At 42.7% G+C, this 21,671-nt stretch overlaps 1 protein-coding gene across 4 annotated transcripts in view; it reads right to left on the bottom strand.

Moving 5' to 3' along the window:
• Positions 1-21,671, bottom strand: part of LOC122544183 (sialoadhesin-like) — a 56,564-nt gene that overhangs the window by 12,301 nt on the left and 22,592 nt on the right. The window contains exons 7-13 of one of the 4 annotated variants that reach the window (XM_087981043.1): positions 21,331-21,612; positions 19,497-19,778; positions 17,661-17,942; positions 16,258-16,539; positions 14,855-15,136; positions 11,597-11,878; positions 8,176-8,457 (exon numbers count right to left, since the gene is read on the bottom strand). In XM_087981043.1, the coding sequence (XP_087837169.1) occupies positions 8,176-8,457; positions 11,597-11,878; positions 14,855-15,136; positions 16,258-16,539; positions 17,661-17,942; positions 19,497-19,778; positions 21,331-21,612 (1,974 nt within the window). The remainder of the gene's footprint in view (positions 1-8,175; positions 8,458-11,596; positions 11,879-14,854; positions 15,137-16,257; positions 16,540-17,660; positions 17,943-19,496; positions 19,779-21,330; positions 21,613-21,671) is intronic. The other 3 variants (XM_087981042.1, XM_087981041.1, XM_087981044.1) reach the window with 3 other exon arrangements.

Here is a 21,671-nt window from a genome sequence, read left to right as displayed (position 1 = left end):
GTACCAACGTCCACCGCTTCCTCTAGCAGATCATTCTATACACCCACCACTCTTTGAGTAAAAAGGTTGCCACTTAGGTCCCTTTGAAAGCTTTCCCCTCACACCCTAAACCTATGCCCTCTACTTATGGACTCCCCCATCCCAGGGAAAATACCTTGTGTATTTATCCTATACATGCCCCTCATGATTTTATAACCTCTATAAAGTCACCCCTCAGCCACTGATGCTCCAGGGAAAACAGCCCCAGCCTATTCAGCCTCTCCCTATCGCTGAAACTCTCCAACCCTGGCAACGTCTTTGTATATCTTTGCTAAAACATTTCAGGATTTACAACATCCTTCCTATAGGAGGGTGACCAGAATTGTACACAAGATTCCAAAAGTGGCCAAATCAGTGTCCTGTACACACATAATATGACCTCCCAACTCCTATACTCAATGCTCTGACTAATAAAAGAAAGCATACCAGACACCTTCTTGACTATCCTGTCTACCTGTGACTCCACTTTCAAAGTACAATGAACCTGCACTCCAAGGTCTCTCTGTTCAGCAACACTCCCCAGGACCTTACCATTAAGTGTATGTGTCCTGCTCTGATTTGCTTTTCCAGAATACAGCACCTCACATTTTTCTAAATTAAACTCCATTTGCCAGTCCTCAGCCCATTGGCCCATCTGATTAAGATTCTGTTGTACTCTGAGGTAACCTTCTTCGCTGTCCACTGCACCTCCAATTCTGGTGTCAGCTGCAAACTTATTAATTATACCGCCTATCCAAATCATTTATGTAAATGACGGAAAGCATGGACCCAGCACTGATCCTTGTGGCACTCCACTGGTCACAGGCCTCCAGTCTGAAAAACAACCCTCCACCACTACCTACCTTTGAAGTTAAAAATCACACAACACCGGTTTATACTCCAACAGGTTTATTTGGAAGTGCAATCCTTCAGAGCGCTGCTCCTTCATCAGGTAGCACTCCGAAAGCTTGTACTTTCAAATAAACCGGTTGGACGACAACCTAATGTTGTGGTGGTCTTTAACTTTGACCACCCCAGTCCAACATCGGCACCTGCACATCATTTTAATTTTGAGCCAGTTCTGTATCCAAATTGCTAGTTCTCCCCCGTATTCCATGTGATCTATCCAGTCTACCATGGGGAACCTTTTCGAATGCCTTACTGAAGTCCATACATATCCACTGCTCTGCCCTAATCAATCCTCTTCGTTACATCTTCAATAAACTCAATCAACATAGTGAGACATGATTTCCCACGCAGAAAGCCATGTTGACTATCCCTAAACAGTCCTTGCATATCCAAAAACATGTCGATTCTGTCCCTCAGGATTGCCTCCAACAACTTCCCCACCACCGTTGTCAGGCTCAGTGGTCTATAGTTCCCTGGCTTTTCCTTATCACCGTTCTGAAATAGTGGCACCAAAATAGTTTTGAGGCATTTTAGGTGTTGGAGCTCATTTCCTCAAATTCCAGGAGCAGTAATTATTGTTTTATAAACTGTTGCATTGCTTTGGAACTTTGGGTAAAAAAGAAATCAAAACAACAGCACTTTACGGCAGCAAATAAGTGCATGGTTTTTAAGTATAACTTTGCTGCTTTTTTTTTGTAAATCTGCAATAGTGAGGAGAGTGGGTTATTTTTGGTTATATGCTTTATTGAGATCTGTCTCTTGATTAAAATTTAAAAACATATAACTTAGTACTAAGTTAGCCTGAAGCAGTGTTTTTTCAAGCAGTAAGACTGTGCTATTTTCTGGGTCTGGAGGTTGTGAAGGTGCAAAGATGCCCTTTAGTAGAGCGATGTGCTCTTCCTGTCGGAACTGGGAGTTTAGGGAGAATTTCCATGTTACTAATGATTCTGTCTGCAGGAAGTGTGTTTCGTTTAAACTATTAAGATGGCGGAGTGGGGGGGGGATCCCAGAGAGATAGTGAGGAAAGAGATCAATCTGAGACTGGTACCATTGGGAAAATGAGTGAATCAAAACAGGGAGGGTGGGCAGGAACACAGCAGAGAACACGGTAGGACTGATGAATTAAACTGCATTTATTTCAATGCAAGAGGCCTAACAGGGAAGGCAGATGAACTCAGGGCATGGTTAGGAACATGGGATATCATAGCAATTATAGAGATGTGGCTCAGGGATGGACAGGACTGGCAACTTAATGTTCCAGAATAGAAATGTTACAGGGGTTTGAGAGAGGAGGGGAGTGGTGTTTTTGATAAGGGAGAACATTATGGCTGTACTTAGAGAGGATATTCCTGGGAATACGCCCAGGGAAGTTATTTGGGTGGAAGTGAGAATCAAGAAAGGGATAATCACCTTATTGGGATTGTATTATAGACCCTCCAATAGTCAGTGGGAAATTGAGAAACAAATTTTTAATGGTAGGGATTTTAACTTTCCAAACATAGGTCAGGAGTGCCATACTGTTAAGGGGTTAGATGGAGAGGAATTTGTTCAGTGTGTATCAGAAAAGATTTAGATTCAGTATATTTTATGTCCCTCCTAGAAAAGGTGCAAAATTTGACCTACTCTTGGGAAAGAAGTCTCAGTTGGGGAGTACTTTGGGGTCAGCGACCATAATTCTATTAGTTTTAAAATAGTGATAGAAAGGGATAGACCAGATCTAAAAGTGAAAGTTCTAAATTGGAAGCAGGCCAATTTTGACGATATTAGGTAAGAACTTTTGAAAGTTGATTGGGGGTGGATGTTCAGAGGTAATGAGATGGCTGGAAAATAGGAAGCCTTCAAAAATGAGATAATGAGAATGCAGAGACAGTATGTTCCGGTTAGGGTGAAAGACAAGGCTGGTAGGTGTGGGGAATACTGGATGATGAGAGAAATTGAAGTGATGGTTATGAAAAAGAAGGAAGCGTATGTCAGGCATAGACAGCAGGGATTGTGTGAATCCTTAGAAGAGTATAAAGGCAGTAGAAGTGTACGTAAGAGGGAAATCAGGAGGGCAAAAAGGGGACAAGAGGTAACTTTGGCAAATAGGGTTAAGGAGAATCCAAAGAGATTTTATATGTTATGATCCCAGATCAGATCACCAGGTTACCATCTGGTAGGGGACCAAGATGTTTCTTTTTTATAGGAAACAAAGTTTGAGACCGCAGGTTCCTATAAAGAAATACACATAAAATTCTTTAGATTTCTGCAAATGATTTTACAATCCAAGTTTAGAACAGTAATACAATGGGCAATATACATACACCTTCTATTTTAATTTCCAAAAGTCTGCAATCACAAGTCAAGAGTGAGATACGATACCCTCCACTTGCCTGGATGTGTGCAGCTCCAAGAACATTCAAGAAACTCAACATCATCCAGGACAAAGCAGTCCATTTGATTAGCACTACATCCACAAGCATCCATTCCCTCCACCACCAATGTTCAGTGTGTGTGTTCTACAAGATTTACTGCAGAAATTCACTAAAGATCCTCAGTCAGCACCTTCCAAACCCACAACCATTCCGTCCAGAAGGACAAGGGTAGCAGATACATGGGAACATCACCATCTTCAAATTCCCCTCCAAGCCATTCACCATCCTGACTTGGAAATACGTTGCCTTTCTCAGTCGCTTGGTAATAATCCTGGAATTCCCTACCTGAGGGCATTATGGATCAACCCACAACAGCTGGCCTGCAGTGGTTCAAGAAGGGCAGCTCACCCCCACCTTGTCAAGGGCAACCAGCGACATGCAATGAATGCTGGGACAGCCAGTGATGCCTCCTTCCCACAAATGAATTTTAAAAAATGAATATGAGGTAAATGTGGATAACAGAGACTGTGATTGATCACCCCACAGAGCTCATCAAATAATAAATGGGGCGAAGGTAGATCCAACAGATTTCTCACCAACACTCCCAAACATTAGTGATGCTGTGGATTATCATTACAGGGGGTTCCCACACACCAGCCTATACCTCTTGTCAAATTTTCTTATCCCTTCTTCATTCCCCGAGTAAAACTTTGCAAGGGTTTCCAGATCCTTATTTTCTCAGTTATTGATGAAAAACAGCCCTCTTCTCAGCGCCTTGCCTCACAAAGTTAAAAACCTTTTCTCCTGAGTTCAAACTTTAAAATGTAGCCTCACCTCCCGCCTCCCAGAACATAACCTGATTCTAAACTTTACTGAGCTATAAAACAGTTCCTAGGATGTCATCCAAAGCTCCAACCAGATCAAGTCAAGGCCCTTCAGTTATAGGGGGTCATAGTGTCATACGGCACAGAAACAGACCCTTCAACCCAACTCATCCATACCAACCAAGTTTAACAAACTCAGCTGGTCTCACTTGCCTGCATTTGGTCCATATCCCTCTGAACCTTTCCGATTTTTGCACCCATCCAAATGTCTTTTAAATGCTGTTACTGTACCGGCATCCGCCACCTCTTCCGGCAGTTTATTCCAGATACACACCACCCTCTGTGTAGAAAGGTTGCCCGTCAGGTGCCTCTTAAATCTTTCCCTCTCACCTTAAAAATATGGCCTCTACTTTTGAACCAGCCAAACCGCCCTCCCCCCCACCCCCGCCTCCCCACATGAGGGAAAAAAACCTTTACTATTCACCTTAACTATGCCCCTCATGATCTTATAAACCTCTGTAAGGTCACCTCTTAACCTCCTACGCTCATGTGAGAAAAGTCCCAGCTTATCCTCTCCTTCTAACTCAAACCTCTCGTCCCAGTAACTTCCTGGTTATTCTTTTCTGTACTGTCTCCAATTTAATAATATCTTTCCAGTAAAAGGGTGACCTGAACTGAACAAAGTACTTCAAAAGTGGCCTCACCAATGTCCTCTACAATCTCAACATAATGTCCCAACTCCTACACTCAATGGTCTGAGCAATGAATACAAGTATGCTAAACACCTTCTTAACCACTCTGTCCACCTATGAAACCACTTTCAAAGAACTATGTACCTGAATCCCGAGGTCTCTCTGACAACGCTACCCAGAGCCCTACCATTAACTCTACAAGGCCTCAATGTTACACCGGAATTCTGTGTTCCTTCGTCTTTGCTCTTGTGGAAAACCTTATCACACACCTTCTGGAAGTCCACAAAAACAACATCTGTCAACACTCCCTTTTCAACCCTGATTATACCTCCACTCCTTACACACTTGCTGATCTTTGCAGCCAGCTTTAAAATGAGACCATGATAAAAGTTACAAACATAATTTTGATGCCATACTGAACAATGCTGGAGAAGATTGGCTGAAGATTTTTAAGGTTGCAGACACATGCACCTATTGCTCAAATAGTACTCAATGGGCAGGTTAATAATGAGGTGAAACAACTCAAATAAAATGTATTTTGCATAATAAAACTCCAAATGACCAGTTAATCATCCATGTGGCAGTCCACAGCATTAAATTGTATCATTTTGTATTTGGAACATATCATGCCAGTCTTATTATTCACTGCTGTAACTCCAATATTGCTATTGTCAGCTCTCTGCACGTTTTTAACTGCCTTCAACAGAAAGCTGGGGAAACCCAGTTTATGCTGACGGAAACCCTGAGCTTCTGGTTGTCTAACACTTCTATCATTGTGTTCCCTGGTCAGCATCTCTGTCTTGGACTTGCTGTAGTGCTCTGGTGAAAGCTCAGCACAACCTAGAACAACAGCACCTCATTTTCCACTTGAGAACATCCCAGCCTTCTGGACTCAATATTGAGTTCAACAAGAAAGGACTTGGGACTTCTTCTCCCATGTCCTGACCCCCTTCCCCTCACACCAGGCCTTGTTATCACATGGTCTGCTGTTATACACAACCCATGGTTAACCATTAATTGTCCCAATTAGTAGCTATCCATTTTCCTCATCTTATCATCAACTCCCTTGTTTGTCCAACTGTTCTTCTCTCTGTCTTTGGCCTCTTATCTCCACCTATCGTTTACACTTTACCATCCTCCCAACACCCTATCTTCTGCATATAAACAACCTTTTCCTCACTACCATCAGTTCTAGGAAGGGTCACTGAATCCGAAACGTTAACTCAGATTTCTCTCCACAGATGCTGCCAGACCTGCTGAATCTTTCCAGCCATTTCTGTTTTTGTAACAATCCATAGAATTTCATTCAAACCTCCCATGATAGAGTTTAAAGTTCAAATTCAGTTAATGAAATTGAAAATAATAAAACAAATAGATTAGGAAGTGTCATGTAATTTCTATTGTTTTAAAAACCAAGCTAATCCCTAATTTCTATTAATTAACAGAGCATGCAAAACCTATCTGTTCTGGCCTATGTGTGGGTCTCTCATCCACTGAACTGTACTCTGCAGAGCTCTGTTAAGTTGTATTTAAAAAAGCATGAATCAAACAGTTTGGCACTTTCACTACAAAGACTACAGTGCAGAAGGAAGTAACCTATTGAGAAAACTACCCACGTGCACTAAACTTAACATCTGCCAGTTACGTCCACATCCTGAGGTGTTTAGATTAGATTAGATTAAATTACTTACAGTGTGGAAACAGGCCCTTCGGCCCAACAAGTCCACACCAACCCGCCGAAGCGTAACCCACCCATTCCCGCACATTTACCCCTTTACCTAACACTACAGGCAATTTAGCATGGCCAATTCACCTGACCTGCACATCTTTGTGACTGTGGGAGGAAACCGGAGCACCCGGAGGAAACCCACGCAGACACGGGGAGAATGTGCAAACTCCACACAGTCAGTCGCCTGAGTCGGGAATTGAACCCGGGTCTCTGGCGCTGTGAGGCAGCAGTGCTAACCACTGTGCCACCGTGCTGCCCCCGGTTTTACAAAAACAGCAACTGTGAAATTAGAATCTAATTTTAATGCTCCCATGAGCTCACTAAACTCCAATACTTATATGTTGACCTGAGGAGAGCAGTTCTGTAAATGAATCAAATCCCAAGCAGTTAAAAAGAGAGTCACAGGATGCCAGGAAGCATTCAGTGACATCAAAACTTTGGACCAAACACTGAGCTCATGCTAATTTTTGCATTCTGAGGTCTTTAAAGTTCAGCTTAGCAGAATATTTAGCAAGAAAATGCTTGCAAAGCAAATTGGGGGATTTGAATTATTGATGGAAACACTGTGTGCAGTAATTTCTTTTTGATGATATCGTACGAAGGCATACATCGAGCTGTCTGAAATAGAAAAACTTAGTGAAGAACATAAGCCACAGTCAACAAATTTGAGAAGAATGAATGCATGGATTGAAGAATTAATACTTGGGAGAAACTTTAGGAGCGAGTGTAAGTCGTCAAAGTCAATAAGTGTGGTGCTGGAAAAGCACAGTCAGTCAGGCAGTATCTGAGGAGCAGGAGAGACGATGTTTCGAGCATAAGCCCTTCATCAGGAATCACCATAAGCCATCTGAGCCTATTTCACCACTTAGTCAGATCACTGCAATCTCTGTCTCATCCCCATTTATCTACATTGGATTCAGGCCATTTCCTACCTAACTAAAAACAATCCAGGTATTCACTGCCCAGTGTTGGGAAAATAGTTCAAAATCTCAAATGAAAACTGAAAGACCTTGACATTCTCAGCAGGCCAAGCAGCATTTGTGGAGAAAGAAAAAGTTAATGGGCCAAATTGTCCAAGGAGAGCTTGAAATCCTGACAGTAGATTCTAAAGTACTGCAGAGTGCAGAGCGGTGCAGGGGTAGCATTCTGCTGGCCCAGTAGCCAATTGAGTGGCCTCCACAATGGCCTGGTTGCTTCCTCAGAGCAGTACAGCTAACAGCAATAATCCTCCATGGAGCCAGCTTCTGGCTCACTCTCACTCCAACTGTCTGAGCGATTAAAACCAAAATGGCGGTTGACCTTGCAACAGATCTGGATGAGACCTTGCAACAAACCCCACCTTTATCTCTCGGCAGCATTCAATGTAGCAAGCAGTGGAACTCTTATTCCAGAATATTGCAATATTCACCGACTGCTGGATTAGACAGTCCAACAGCAGAAATAACTTCACCACAAAGAAATCTGCAATTCTCAGTGCAGGGAATTGCTGGCTCAAGGCAGTATCTTGTAAATCAACAGAGAATTGAAACTCATACTGATACTCCAGTACAACTGAGGGAAGAGATATGTCTAATGTGTGAGTCTGCAGGTCTGTATCCATGTGTTTGTGTGTGTGTATGTGAGAGAGATGTTGATGTCTGTACACTCACATTCCACAATAATGGTTATGGAGCCCTCCACTGCTCCACGTTCATTCTCTGCCACACACTGATAGTCTCCAGTCGCCCTGTACGTAATGTGAGGAATCTCCAACCACAGCTCATTGTTGGAACTGGTTCGGTTCACTGTGACATTAAGATGTCTCCACGTCAGGTTAGAAGCTGGGAAGCTCACAACAGAGCAGATTATCACTGCAGAATTCCCCTCAATTATATTGACCGATGAATCTTTAATCACAGCAACAGAAGTCATTGAGAGATTCTGTGGTGAGTCTAAGAAGAAAGGAAGAATATATTGTGAGTAAGCAGAGTGTACAGCAAGACTCTATAATCATCTCTCTGACTCTGATGTGTGGATTCCCATAACCTTCTCAGAGTGAAACTTGTTGTATTACATTTTTGATGTTCACTGCCGATATAAATAGCCACACTGTAAGTTCTTCCTCTCACCAATGATGGTACTGTCCATCTGAATGAAAGAAATGGCCTTTCAGATCCTCATAACATTCTCAAAGGCTTGGGAGCAATGAATTGAATTTGATCAATAGAATATTGAGAGATATATTATGATCTCAAGCCAGATCACCAGGTTGCCATCTGTTGAGGGACCAGGATGCTTTCTTTAATGGAGATAAAGTTTGAGATGTCATGGACTTAGAAAGAGAGTAAAGTCACAGCATTCCATATTAATAAATGGAAAGTGTAACGATCCAAAGTTAGAATGGTAATACAGTCACCAATGTACAATTTATATTCTAATTTTCAAATTTAACAGTGAGGCTGTAATCGATCACCCCACAGAACTCATCAAATGCCAAATGAGAAGAAGATAGATTCCGAATATTTCTCAACAACACTCCCAGATATTAATGATCCTGTGGACCATGAAATGTCAATGGGATCTCATTTACAAGGGATAGCAATTCCTCACCATTTGAATTTGTAATTAATCATAGATGTGTTCTGAGCCAGACCCTTGCCCTCATATCCCTAAAGGGGAGCAGTGGAGGGTTGCTTTTCGGACTGGAGGCCTGTGACCAGGATCGTTGCTGGGTCCATTGCATTTAGTCATTTATGCAAATGATTCGGATGTGAACATAGGAAGTATGGTTAGTAAGTGTCCTGATGACACCAAAATTGAAGGTGTAGTGGACACTGAAGAAGGTTACCTCAGAGTGCAATGGGACCTTGATCAGATGGTCCAATGGGCTGAGGAGTGGCAGATGAAGTTTAATTTAGATAAATGTGAGATGTGGCATTTTGGAAAGGCAAATCACGGCAGGACCTGTACACTTAATGATAAGGTCCTCGGAGTGTTGCTGAACAGAGACCTTGGGTGCAGGTTTGTAGTTCCTTGAAAATGGGACCTCAGGCAGACAGGATAGTGAAGAAGGCTTTTGGCAAGGTTGCCTTTATTGCTCAGTACAGTGAGTAAGGGAGCTGGGAGGTCATGATGCGAATATTCAAGACATTGGTTCAGCCACATTTAAAATATTGTATTCAATTCTGGTCTCCCTGCTATAGGAAGGATGTTGTGAACCTTAAAAGGGGTCAGAAAAGATTTACAAGGATGTTGGCAGGGTTGGAGAGTTTGAGCTACAGGGAGAGGTTGAACAGGCTGGGGTTGTGTTCCCTGGAGCGTCGGAGGCTGAGGGGTGACTTCATCGAGGTTTATATCATCATGGGGGGCATGGATAGTGTAAACAGACGAGGTATTTTCCCTGGGGTGACAAAGTCAAAAACTAGAGACCGTAGCTTTAAAGCGAAAGGGCAAAGATTTAAAAGGGACCAAAGGGGCAACGTTTTCATGCAGAGGGTGTTTAGATTAGATTAGATTACTTACAGTGTGGAAACAGGCCCTTCGGCCCAACAAGTCCATACCGACCCGCCGAAGCGCAACCCACCCATACCCCTACATTTACCCCTTACCTAACACTACGGGCAATTTAGCATGGCCAATTCACCTGACCTGCACATCTTTGGACTGTGGGAGGAAACCGGAGCACCTGGAGGAAACCCACGGGGAGAACGTGCAAACTCCACACAGTCAGTCGCCTGAGGTGGGAATTGAACCCGGGTCTCTGGCGCTGTGAGGCAGCAGTGCTAACCACTGTGCCACCTTGCCGCCCACACGGTGGACGGTTGTCTTTATGGAATGGGCTGCCAGAGAAGGTGGTCGAGTTGGTACAATGACAACATATAAAATGCATCTGGGTGGGTATATGAATAGAAAGGGTTTAGAGGGATCTGGCCAAATGCGGGCAAATGGGACAATATGATTTCAGGATATCTGGTCGGCATTGACTAGTTAGACAGGAGGGTCTGTTTCTGTACTGCATAGCTCTATGATACTATGACTCGCAGCATTTAATGAGTTACCTATAACACTTGGCTTACCTACTGGTTTCTAGAATGCATCCTGACTCCTGATTGTATGGTGCTATAACACAGATCCTAGAATTGATCCCAGGCTCCAACCAGAGACAATCAGGCCACTATAGAAATGCTCTGTGCACACAAATGATAGAACACTTCCTGCGCTCTCTCTCTCTCTCTCTCTCCCACCTCCTCCCCCCCCCCACCCCCCCACTAACTATCTAAATGCCTCAAACTTAAATTGCCTTTGACTGCTGAACTGATGTAAACCCTTGTAACAAAAACAGAAGTTGCTGGGAAAGCTCAGCAAGTCTGGCAACATCTGCGAAGAGAAATCAGAGCTAATGTTTCAGGTCCAGTCACAATTCTGAGGAAAGGCTTCTCCAGCAATTTCTGGTTTTGTTCCTGATTTACAGCATCCGCAATTCCTTCAATTTTTAAAACCTTGCAATGTGTACCTTACTTATTTCTAGTCAAGAGTGTGGTGCTGGAAAAGCTCAGCAGGTCAGGCAGCATCTGAGGAGCAGGGGAATCAATGTTTCAGGCATAAGCCTTTCATTAGGAATTCGTGATGAAAGGTTTATGCCCAAAACGTCGATTCTCCTGCTCTTCAGATGCTGCCTGACTTGCTGTGCTTTTCCAACACCACCCTCTCGATTCTGATCTCCAGCATCTGTAGTCCTCACTTTCTCCTTGATTAGTTCTAGGCAGCATTCGATGTAGCAATGATTAAAATTCTTTTTCCCTGAGTGTTAAAATGTTCACTCGTTGCTGGCTTTCAAAGTACAAATGGGTGCAAAAAGGAAAATGGTTTCATCACAGCAAAATCTGCAATTATCTGTGCAATGGATTGTTGGTTCAAAGCAGCAGCTGTTTACTCCAGAGTTTCCCTTCCTTTAACAGACAACTGAAGCTCATGCTGATGCTCCAGTGCAACACTGAGAGAAGGGACATGTCACATGTGTGAGTCTGCAGGTCTGTATCCATGTGTTTGTGTGTGTGTATGTGAGAGAGATGTTGAAGTCTGTACACTCACATTCCACTGTGATGGTTATGGAGCCCTCCACTGCTCCATGTTCATTCTCTGCCACACACTGATAGTCTCCAGTCGCCCTGTACGTAATGTGAGGAATCTCCAACCACAGCTCATTGTTGGAACGTGTTCGGTTCACTGTGACATTAAGATGTCTCCACATCAAGTTAGAAGCTGGGAAGCTCTCAACAGAGCAGATTATCACTGCAGAATTCCCCTCAATTATATTGATCGATGAATCGTTAATCACACCAAGAGAAGTAATTGTGAGATTCCGTGGTGGGTCTAAAAACAAAGGAGGAGAATATTCTGAGCAAACACAATGCAGAGCAAGACTCTATAACCATCTTTCTGACACTGATGTATGGATCCTCTGTAACCTTCTGTGAGTGGAAGTTGCTATATTGTGTTTCTGATGGACACTGTCTGTGTAAGCTGTCACATTGTAGGTTCCTCTTCCCACCAATGAGGGCACATTCCATCATCCAAATAAGAAAGTGCCTTTTGCATCTTCACAATATTCCCAAAGCGTTGGCAGCAATGAATTAGATTTGACCAATGGAATATGAGGGATATGGTATGATCTGTGAGCCAGATCACCAGGTTACCATCTGGAAAGGGACTAGGCTGTTTTCTTTAATCAAGGCAAAGTTTCAGATGCCAGGTTGTTACATAGAGAATAAAGTCACAAAAGTCGATACTTGAAACAACTGAAAAGAAATGTTACTCTTCAAAATTTGAACTGTAATACGATCTCCAAAGTTAACATGAGGAAAATATGATAACAGAGAAACTGTGAGTGATAACACCACAGAGCTCATTATACACGAAATGAAGTGAAGATAGATTCCATGGATTTCTCAATAACATCACCAGGCATTAGCGTGCCTAGGATGACCAGATTTCCTTAAAACCTTACAAGCCGGTCCAATTTTTCATTTTCCAAAATATTAATGATGCACAATAAATTCTTTCTGGATTCTACACTGGATGGTGTAGCCTCACCAATTGATTCCCCAGACCTCTCGTGATTCCTGACTGTAGAATTTGACTGTAGAATACTTTGTGGGACTCGATCCCGAGTGCTATCCAGACAGAGTCGGTTTACTTTGTAATACATTCTAAGAGCACAGCTCACAGTACTCCATCTTGCAGGCACCCAGCTCCTGTCTCTCTCTCTCTCTTCCCTCTTACTAAATGTCTAACTGACTAAAAGCTAAACTAACTTGTGATTCTTCAACTCATCTGAATGAGATCTTAAAAATGTTGCAAAACACCGCACACTTATTTCTAGCCAGGATTGAATGTAGTCACCTCTGGAATTCTTGTTTCCTCATTGTTACAATGCTCACCAATTACCGGTTTACAAGTACAAATGATTTCATCATCAAAACCTATTTCACCACAACGAAATCTACGTGTGTGTGTGTGTGCGTGTGCGATTTCAATGCCTGTGTGCACTCACATTCCACAGTGATGTGAGGAATCTCCAACCACAGCTCATTGTTGGAACTTGTTCTGTTCATTGTGACGTTAAGATGTCTCACATCAGGTTAGAAGCTGGGAAGCTCACAACAGAGCAGATTATCACTGCAGAATTCCCCTCAATTACACTGATCGATGAATCTTTAATCGCAGCAAGAGAAGTAATTGAGAGATTCCGTGGTGAGTCTCAGAAAAAGGAAGAGAATATTCTAAGCAAACGGAAAGCACAGCAAGACTCCATTAGCACTGGATAGTGAAGAAGGGTTTTGGTATGTATGCCTTTGTCGGTCAGTGCACTGAGTATACGAGTTGGGAGGTCATGTTGTGGTTGTACAGGACAGTGGTTCGGCCACTTCTGGAATACTGCGTTCAATTCTGGACTCCCTACTCTAGCTGGGATGGTCTGAAACAGGAATGGGTTCAGAAAAAATTTACAAGGATGTTGCCAGGGTTCAAGAGTTTGAGCTATCAAGTGAGAAGCTGAATACACTATGGGGTATTTTTGTTGGAATGTTGGAGTCTAAGGGGTGACCTTATAGAGGTATATAAGACCATGAGGGGCATGGTTCGGGTAAATGTGATCTTTAGCCTGATCTTTTGGAGTCCAAAACTAGAATGCATAGGTTTAAGGTGTGAGGGGAAAGATTACAAAGGCATATAGTGAGCAACATTTCCCACACAGTGGGTGGTACATGTATGGAATGAGCAGCCAGAGGAACAGGTGAAGCCTGGTACAATTACAACATTTAAAAGACAGCTGGATGGGTATGTGAATAGGAAGGGTTTAGAGTGATCTGAGCGAAATGCTGGCAAATTAGATTATATAAGTTTAGGATTTCCGGTCAGCATGGATGAGTTGGACCGGAGGGTCTGTTTCCATGGTGTCCAGCTCGATAATTCTATAACGTTAAGCATTTAATGATGTTTACTTACAATACATGCCTTCACCCACTGGCTCCCAAAATGTCTACTGACTACTGATTGTATAGCACCATGAAACAGCTCCTAGGATTGACCCCAGGATCCATCCAGAGGCAATCAGGCCCCAGTGGGAACCTACTTAGCAGCACAGATGATAGAACTGAAGGGAAAACTACAAGTTTGTCTGTGTGTGTCTCTCTCTCTCGCTGACAGTCTCCTCCTGCTCCTAACTATCTAAGTACCTCCAACTTGAATTACTTTTGAGTGTCGAACTGATGTAAAACCTTGCAGCGAGAACAAAAATTGGTGGGAAAGCTCAGCAGGTCTGGCAACATCTGAGGAGCAGAAGAATCAATGTTTCAGGCATAAGCCCTTCATTAGGATTTCCTGATGAAAGGTTTATGCCCAAAACATCGATTCTCCTGCTCTTCAGATGCTGCCTGACCTGCTGTGCTTTTCCAGCACCACCCTCTCGATTCTGATCTCCAGCATCTGTAGTCCTCACTTTCTCCTTGATTAGTTCTAGGCAGCATTCGATATAGCAATGATTAAAATTCTTTTTCAGTGAGTGTTAAAATGTTCACTCGTTGCTGGCTTTTAAAGTACAAATGGGTGCAAAAAGGAAAATGGTTTCATCACAGCAAAATCTGCAATTATCTGTGCAATGGATTGTTGGTTCAAAGCAGCAGCTGTTTACTCCAGAGTTTCCCTTCCTTTAACAGACAACTGAAGCTCATGCTGATGCTCCAGTGCAACACTGAGAGAAGGGACATGTCACATGTGTGAGTCTGCAGGTCTGTACCCATGTGTTTGTGTGTGTGTATGTGAGAGAGATGTTGAAGTCTGTACACTCACATTCCACTGTGATGGTTATGGAGCCCTCCACTGCTCCATGTTCATTCTCTGCCACACACTGATAGTCTCCAGTCGCCCTGTACGTAATGTGAGGAATCTCCAACCACAGCTCATTGTTGGAACGTGTTCGGTTCACTGTGACATTAAGATGTCTCCACATCAAGTTAGAAGCTGGGAAGCTCTCAACAGAGCAGATTATCACTGCAGAATTCCCCTCAATTATATTGATCGATGAATCGTTAATCACACCAAGAGAAGTAATTGTGAGATTCCGTGGTGGGTCTAAAAACAAAGGAGGAGAATATTCTGAGCAAACACAATGCAGAGCAAGACTCTATAACCATCTTTCTTACACTGATGTATGGATCCTCTGTAACCTTCTGTGAGTGGAAGTTGCTATATTGTGTTTCTGATGGACACTGTCTGTGTAAGCTGTCACATTGTAGGTTCCTCTTCCCACCAATGAGGGCACATTCCATCATCCAAATAAGAAAATGCCTTTTGCATCTTCACAATATTCCCAAAGCGTTGGCAGCAATGAATTAGATTTGACCAATGGAATATGAGGGATATGGTATGATCTGTGAGCCAGATCACCAGGTTACCATCTGGAAAGGGACTAGGCTGTTTTCTTTAATCAAGGCAAAGTTTCAGATGCCAGGTTGTTACACAGAGAATAAAGTCACAAAAGTCGATACTTGAAACAACAGAAAAGAAATGTTACTCTTCAAAATTTGAACTGTAATACGATCTCCAAAGTTAACATGAGGAAAATATGATAACAGAGAAACTGTGACTGATAACACCACAGAGCTCATTATACACGAAATGAAGTGAAGATAGATTCCATGGATTTCTCAATAACATCACCAAGCATTAGCGTGCCTAGGATTACCAGATTTCCTTAAAACCTTACAAGCCGATCCAATTTTTCATTTTCCAAAATATTAATGATGCACAATAAATTCTTTCTGGATTCTACACTGGATGGTGTAGCCTCACCAATTGATTCCCCAGACCTCTCGTGATTCCTGACTGTAGAATTTGACTGTAGAATACTTTGTGGGACTCAATCCCGAGTGCTATCCAGACAGAGTCGGTTTACTTTGTAATACATTCTAAGAGCACAGCTCACAGTACTCCATCTTGCAGGCACCCAGCTCCTGTCTCTCTCTCTCTCTTCCCTCTTACTAAATGTCTAACTGACTAAAAGCTAAACTAACTTGTGATTCTTCAACGTATCTGAATGAGATCTTAAAAATGTTGCAAAACACCGCGCACTTATTTGTAGCCAGGATTGAATGTAGTCACTTCTGGAATTCTTGTTTCCTCATTGTTACAATGCTCACCAATTACCGGTTTACAAGTACAAATGATTTCATCATCAAAACCTATTCACTCACATTCCACTGTGATGGTTATAGAGCCCTCCACTGCTCCATGTTCATTCTCTGCCACACACTGATAATCTCCAGTCGCCCTGTACGTAATGTGAGGAATCTCCAACCACAGCTCATTGTTGGAACGTGTTCGGTTCACTGTGACATTAAGATGTCTCCACATCAAGTTAGAAGCTGGGAAGCTCTCAACAGAGCAGATTATCACTGCAGAATTCCCCTCAATTATATTGATCGATGAATCGTTAATCACACCAAGAGAAGTAATTGTGAGATTCCGTGGTGGGTCTAAAAACAAAGGAGGAGAATATTCTGAGCAAACACAATGCAGAGCAAGACTCTATAACCATCTTTCTGACACTGATGTATGGATCCTCTGTAACCTTCTGTGAGTGGAAGTTGCTATATTGTGTTTCTGATGGACACTGTCTGTGTAAGCTGTCACATTGTAGGTTCCTCTTCCCACCAATGAGGGCACATTCCATCATCCAAATAAGAAAATGCCTTTTGCATCTTCACAATATTCCCAAAGCGTTGGCAGCAATGAATTAGATTTGACCAATGGAATATGAGGGATATGGTATGATCTGTGAGCCAGATCACCAGGTTACCATCTGGAAAGGGACTAGGCTGTTTTCTTTAATCAAGGCAAAGTTTCAGATGCCAGGTTGTTACATAGAGAATAAAGTCACAAAAGTCGATACTTGAAACAACTGAAAAGAAATGTTACTCTTCAAAATTTGAACTGTAATACGATCTCCAAAGTTAACATGAGGAAAATATGATAACAGAGAAACTGTGAGTGATAACACCACAGAGCTCATTATACACGAAATGAAGTGAAGATAGATTCCATGGATTTCTCAATAACATCACCAGGCATTAGCGTGCCTAGGATGACCAGATTTCCTTAAAACCTTACAAGCCGGTCCAATTTTTCATTTTCCAAAATATTAATGATGCACAATAAATTCTTTCTGGATTCTACACTGGATGGTGTAGCCTCACCAATTGATTCCCCAGACCTCTCGTGATTCCTGACTGTAGAATTTGACTGTAGAATACTTTGTGGGACTCGATCCCGAGTGCTATCCAGACAGAGTCGGTTTACTTTGTAATACATTCTAAGAGCACAGCTCACAGTACTCCATCTTGCAGGCACCCAGCTCCTGTCTCTCTCTCTCTCTTCCCTCTTACTAAATGTCTAACTGACTAAAAGCTAAACTAACTTGTGATTCTTCAACTCATCTGAATGAGATCTTAAAAATGTTGCAAAACACCGCACACTTATTTCTAGCCAGGATTGAATGTAGTCACCTCTGGAATTCTTGTTTCCTCATTGTTACAATGCTCACCAATTACCGGTTTACAAGTACAAATGATTTCATCATCAAAACCTATTCACTCACATTCCACTGTGATGGTTATGGAGCCGTCCACTGCTCCATGTTCATTCTCTGCCACACACTGATAATCTCCAGTCGCCCTGTACGTAATGTGAGGAATCTCCAACCACAGCTCATTGTTGGAACTTGTTCTGTTCATTGTGATGTTAAGATGTTTCCACATCAGGTTTGAAGCTGGGAAGCTCACAACAGAGCAGATTATCACTGCAGAATTCCCCTCAATTACACTGATCGATGAATCTTTAATCGCAGCAAGAGAAGCAATTGAGAGATTCCGTGGTGAGTCTATGAAGAAAGGAAGAGAATATTCTGAGCAAACGGAAAGCACAGCAAGACTCCATTAGCACTGGATAGTGAAGAAGGGTTTTGGTATGTATGCCTTTGTCGGTCAGTGCACTGAGTATACGAGTTGGGAGGTCATGTTGTGATTGTACAGGACAGTGGTTCGGCCACTTCTGGAATACTGCGTTCAATTCTGGACTCCCTACTCTAGCCGGGATGTTCTGAAACAGGAATGGGTTCAGAAAAGATTTACAAGGATGTTGCCAGGGTTCAAGGATTTGAGCTATCAAGTGAGAAGCTGAATACACTATGGGGTATTTTTGTTGGAATGTTGGAGTCTAAGGGGTGACCTTATAGAGGTGTATAAGACCATGAGGGGCATGGTTCGGGTAAATATGATCTTCTCCCCGGGGTAGGGGAGTCCAAAACTAGAATGCATAGGTTTAAGGTGTGAGGGGAAAGATTACAAAGGCATATAGTGAGCAACGTTTCCCACACAGTGGGTGGTACATGTATGGAATGAGCAGCCAGAGGAACAGTTGGAGCCTGGTACAATTACAACATTTAAAAGACAGCTGGATGGGTATGTGAATAGGAAGGGTTTAGAGTGATCTGAGCGAAATGCTGGCAAATTAGATTATATAAGTTTAGGATTTCCGGTCAGCATGGATGAGTTGGACCGGAGGGTCTGTTTCCATGGTGTCCAGCTCTATAATTCTATAACGTTAAGCATTTAATGATGTTTACTTACAATACTTGGCTTCACCCTCTGGCTCCCAGAATGTCTACTGACTACTGATTGTATAGCACCATAAAACAGCTCCTAGGATTGACCCCAGGATCCATCCAGAGGCAATCAGGCCCCTATGGGAACCTACTTAGCAGCACAGATGATAGAACATTTCCTGAAGGGAAGACTACATGTTTGTCTGTGCGTGTCTCTCTCTCTCTCGCTGACAGTCTCCTCCTGCTCCTAACTATCTAAGTACCTCCAACTTGAATTACTTTTGAGTGTCGAACTGATGTAAAACCTTGCAACGAGAACAAAAATTGGTGGGAAAGCTCAGCAGGTCTGGCAACATCTGAAAACAGAATCAGAATTAACATTTCAGGTCTGGTGATAGTTCTGAGGAAGAGCTTTTCCAGCAATTTCATGTTTCTGTTTCTGATTTATAGCATCTGCACTTCTGTCTGTTTTAAAAATGTTGCAATATTTATTTTGAGTCATTCTTCAATGTAGCAACCATTGAAATTCTGTTACCCTGAATGTTACAATGTTCACAAGTTGCTGGCTTACACAGTACAAATGGATCCAACAACATAAATGATTTCTCCACAACAAAATTAACAATGATCTGTGCAGGGGACTGTGGGTTCAAGGCAGCACCTGGTTCAGCACCTGGTTCATCAAGAGTTTCCCATCTTTTAACAGACAACTGAAGATCAGGCTGATGCTCCAGTGCAACACTGAGAGAAGGGACATGTCACATGTGTGTATCTGCAGGTCTGTACGTGTATGTGTGTGTGTGCACTATTTCAATGCCTCTGTACACTCACATTCCACAATGATGGTTATAGAGCCCTCCACTGCTCCATGTTCATTCTCTGCCACACACTGATAGTCTCCAGTCTCCCTGTACATAATGTTAGGAATCTCCAAACACAGCTCATTGTTGGAACTTGTTCTGTTCATTGTGATGTTAAGATGTCTCCACATCAGGTTAGAAGCTGGGAAGCTCACAACAGAGCAGATTATCACTGCAGAATTCCCCTCAATTACACTGATCGATGAATCTTTAATCACAGCAAGAGAAGTAATTGAGAGATTCCGTGGTGAGTCTAAGAAGAAAGGAAGAGAATATTGTGAGCAAATGGAAAGCACAGCAAGACTCCATTAGCACTGGATAGTGAAGAAGGGTTTTGGTATGTATGCCTTTGTCGGTCAGTGCACTGAGTATACGAGTTGGGAGGTCATGTTACGGCTGTACAGGACAGTGGTTTGGCCACTTCTGGAATACTGCATTTAATTCTGGACTCCCTACTCTAGCTGGGATGGTCTGAAACAGGAATGGGTTCAGAAAAGATTTACAAGGATGTTGCCAGGGTTCAAGGGTTTGAGCTATCAAGTGAGAAGCTGAATACACTATGGGGTATTTTTGTTGGAATGTTGGAGTCTAAGGGGTGACCTTATAGAGGTGTATAAGACCATGAGGGGCATGGTTCGGGTAAATATGATCTTTTCCCTGGGGTAGGGGAGTCCAAAACTAGAATGCATAGGTTTAAGGTGTGAGGGGAAAGATTACAAAGGCATATAGTGAGCAACATTTCCCACACAGAGGGTGGTTCGTGTATGGAATGAGCAGCCAGAGGAACAGGTGGAGCCTGGTACAATTACAACATTTAAAAGACAGCTGGATGGGTATGTGAATAGGAAGGGTTTAGAGTGATCTGAGCGAAATGCTGGCAAATTAGATTATATAAGTTTAGGATTTCCGGTCAGCATGGATGAGTTGGACCGGAGGGTCTGTTTCCATGGTGTCCAGCTCTATGATTCTATGACGTTAAGCATTTAATGATGTTTACTTGCAATACTTGGCTTCACCCTCTGGCTCCCAGAATGTCTACTGACTACTGATTGTATAGCACCATAAAACAGCTCCTAGGATTGACCCCAGGATCCATCCAGAGGCAATCAGGCCCCTATGGGAACCTACTTAGCAGCACAGATGATAGAACACTTCCTGAAGGGAAGACTACATGTTTGTGTGTATGTGCCTCTCTCTCTCTCGCTGACAGTCTCCTCCTGCTCCTAACTATCTAAGTACCTCCAACTTGAATTACTTTTGAGTGTCGAACTGATGTAAAACCTTGCAACGAGAACAAAAATTGGTGGGAAAGCTCAGCAGGTCTGGCAACATCTGTAAACAGAATCAGAATTAACGTTTCAGGTCTGGTGATAGTTCTGAGGAAGAGCTTTTCCAGCAATTTCATGTTTCTGTTTCTGATTTATAGTATCCGCAGTTCTGTCAGTTTTAAAAGTTTTGCAATGTTTATTTTGAGGCATTATGCAATGCAGCAGCCATTGAAATTCTGTTTCCCTGAATTTTTCAATATTCACCAGTTGCTGGCTTACACAGTACAAATGCATCCAACAACATAAATGATTTCTCCACAACAAAATCAACAATGATCTGTGCAGGGGACTGTGGGTTCAAGGCAGCACCTGGTTCATCAAGAGTTTCCCTTCCTTTAACAGACAACTGAAGATCATACTGATGCCCCAGTGCAACACTGAGAGAAGGAACATGTCACGTGTGTATCTGCAGGTCTGTACCCGTGTGTGTGTGAGAGAGAGAGAGAGAGAGAGAGATGTTGAAGTCTGTACACTCACATTCCACAGTGATGGTTATGGAGCCCTCCACTGCTCCATGTTCATTCTCTGCCACACACTGATAGTCTCCAGTCGCCCTGTACGTAATGTGAGGAATCTCCAACCACAGCTCATTGTTGGAACCTGTTCTGTTCATTGTGACATTAAGATGTTTCCACATCAGGTTAGAAGCTGGGAAGCTCACAACAGAGCAGATTATCACTGCAGAATTCCCCTCAATTACACTGATCGATGAATCTTTAATCACAGCAAGAGAAGTAATTGAGAGATTCCGTGGTGAGTCTAAGAAGAAAGGAAGAGAATATTGTGAGCAAATGGAAAGCACAGCAAGACTCCATTAG

This window comes from Chiloscyllium plagiosum, unplaced genomic scaffold (genome assembly GCF_037043375.1).
Source record: "Chiloscyllium plagiosum isolate Xiang-an unplaced genomic scaffold, Cpla_swu_hap1 HiC_scaffold_38, whole genome shotgun sequence".
NCBI classification, from domain to species: domain Eukaryota; kingdom Metazoa; phylum Chordata; class Chondrichthyes; order Orectolobiformes; family Hemiscylliidae; genus Chiloscyllium; species Chiloscyllium plagiosum.
Note: the sequence above shows the minus strand (reverse complement) of the source record. Positions and strands in the feature narration are given on the sequence as shown.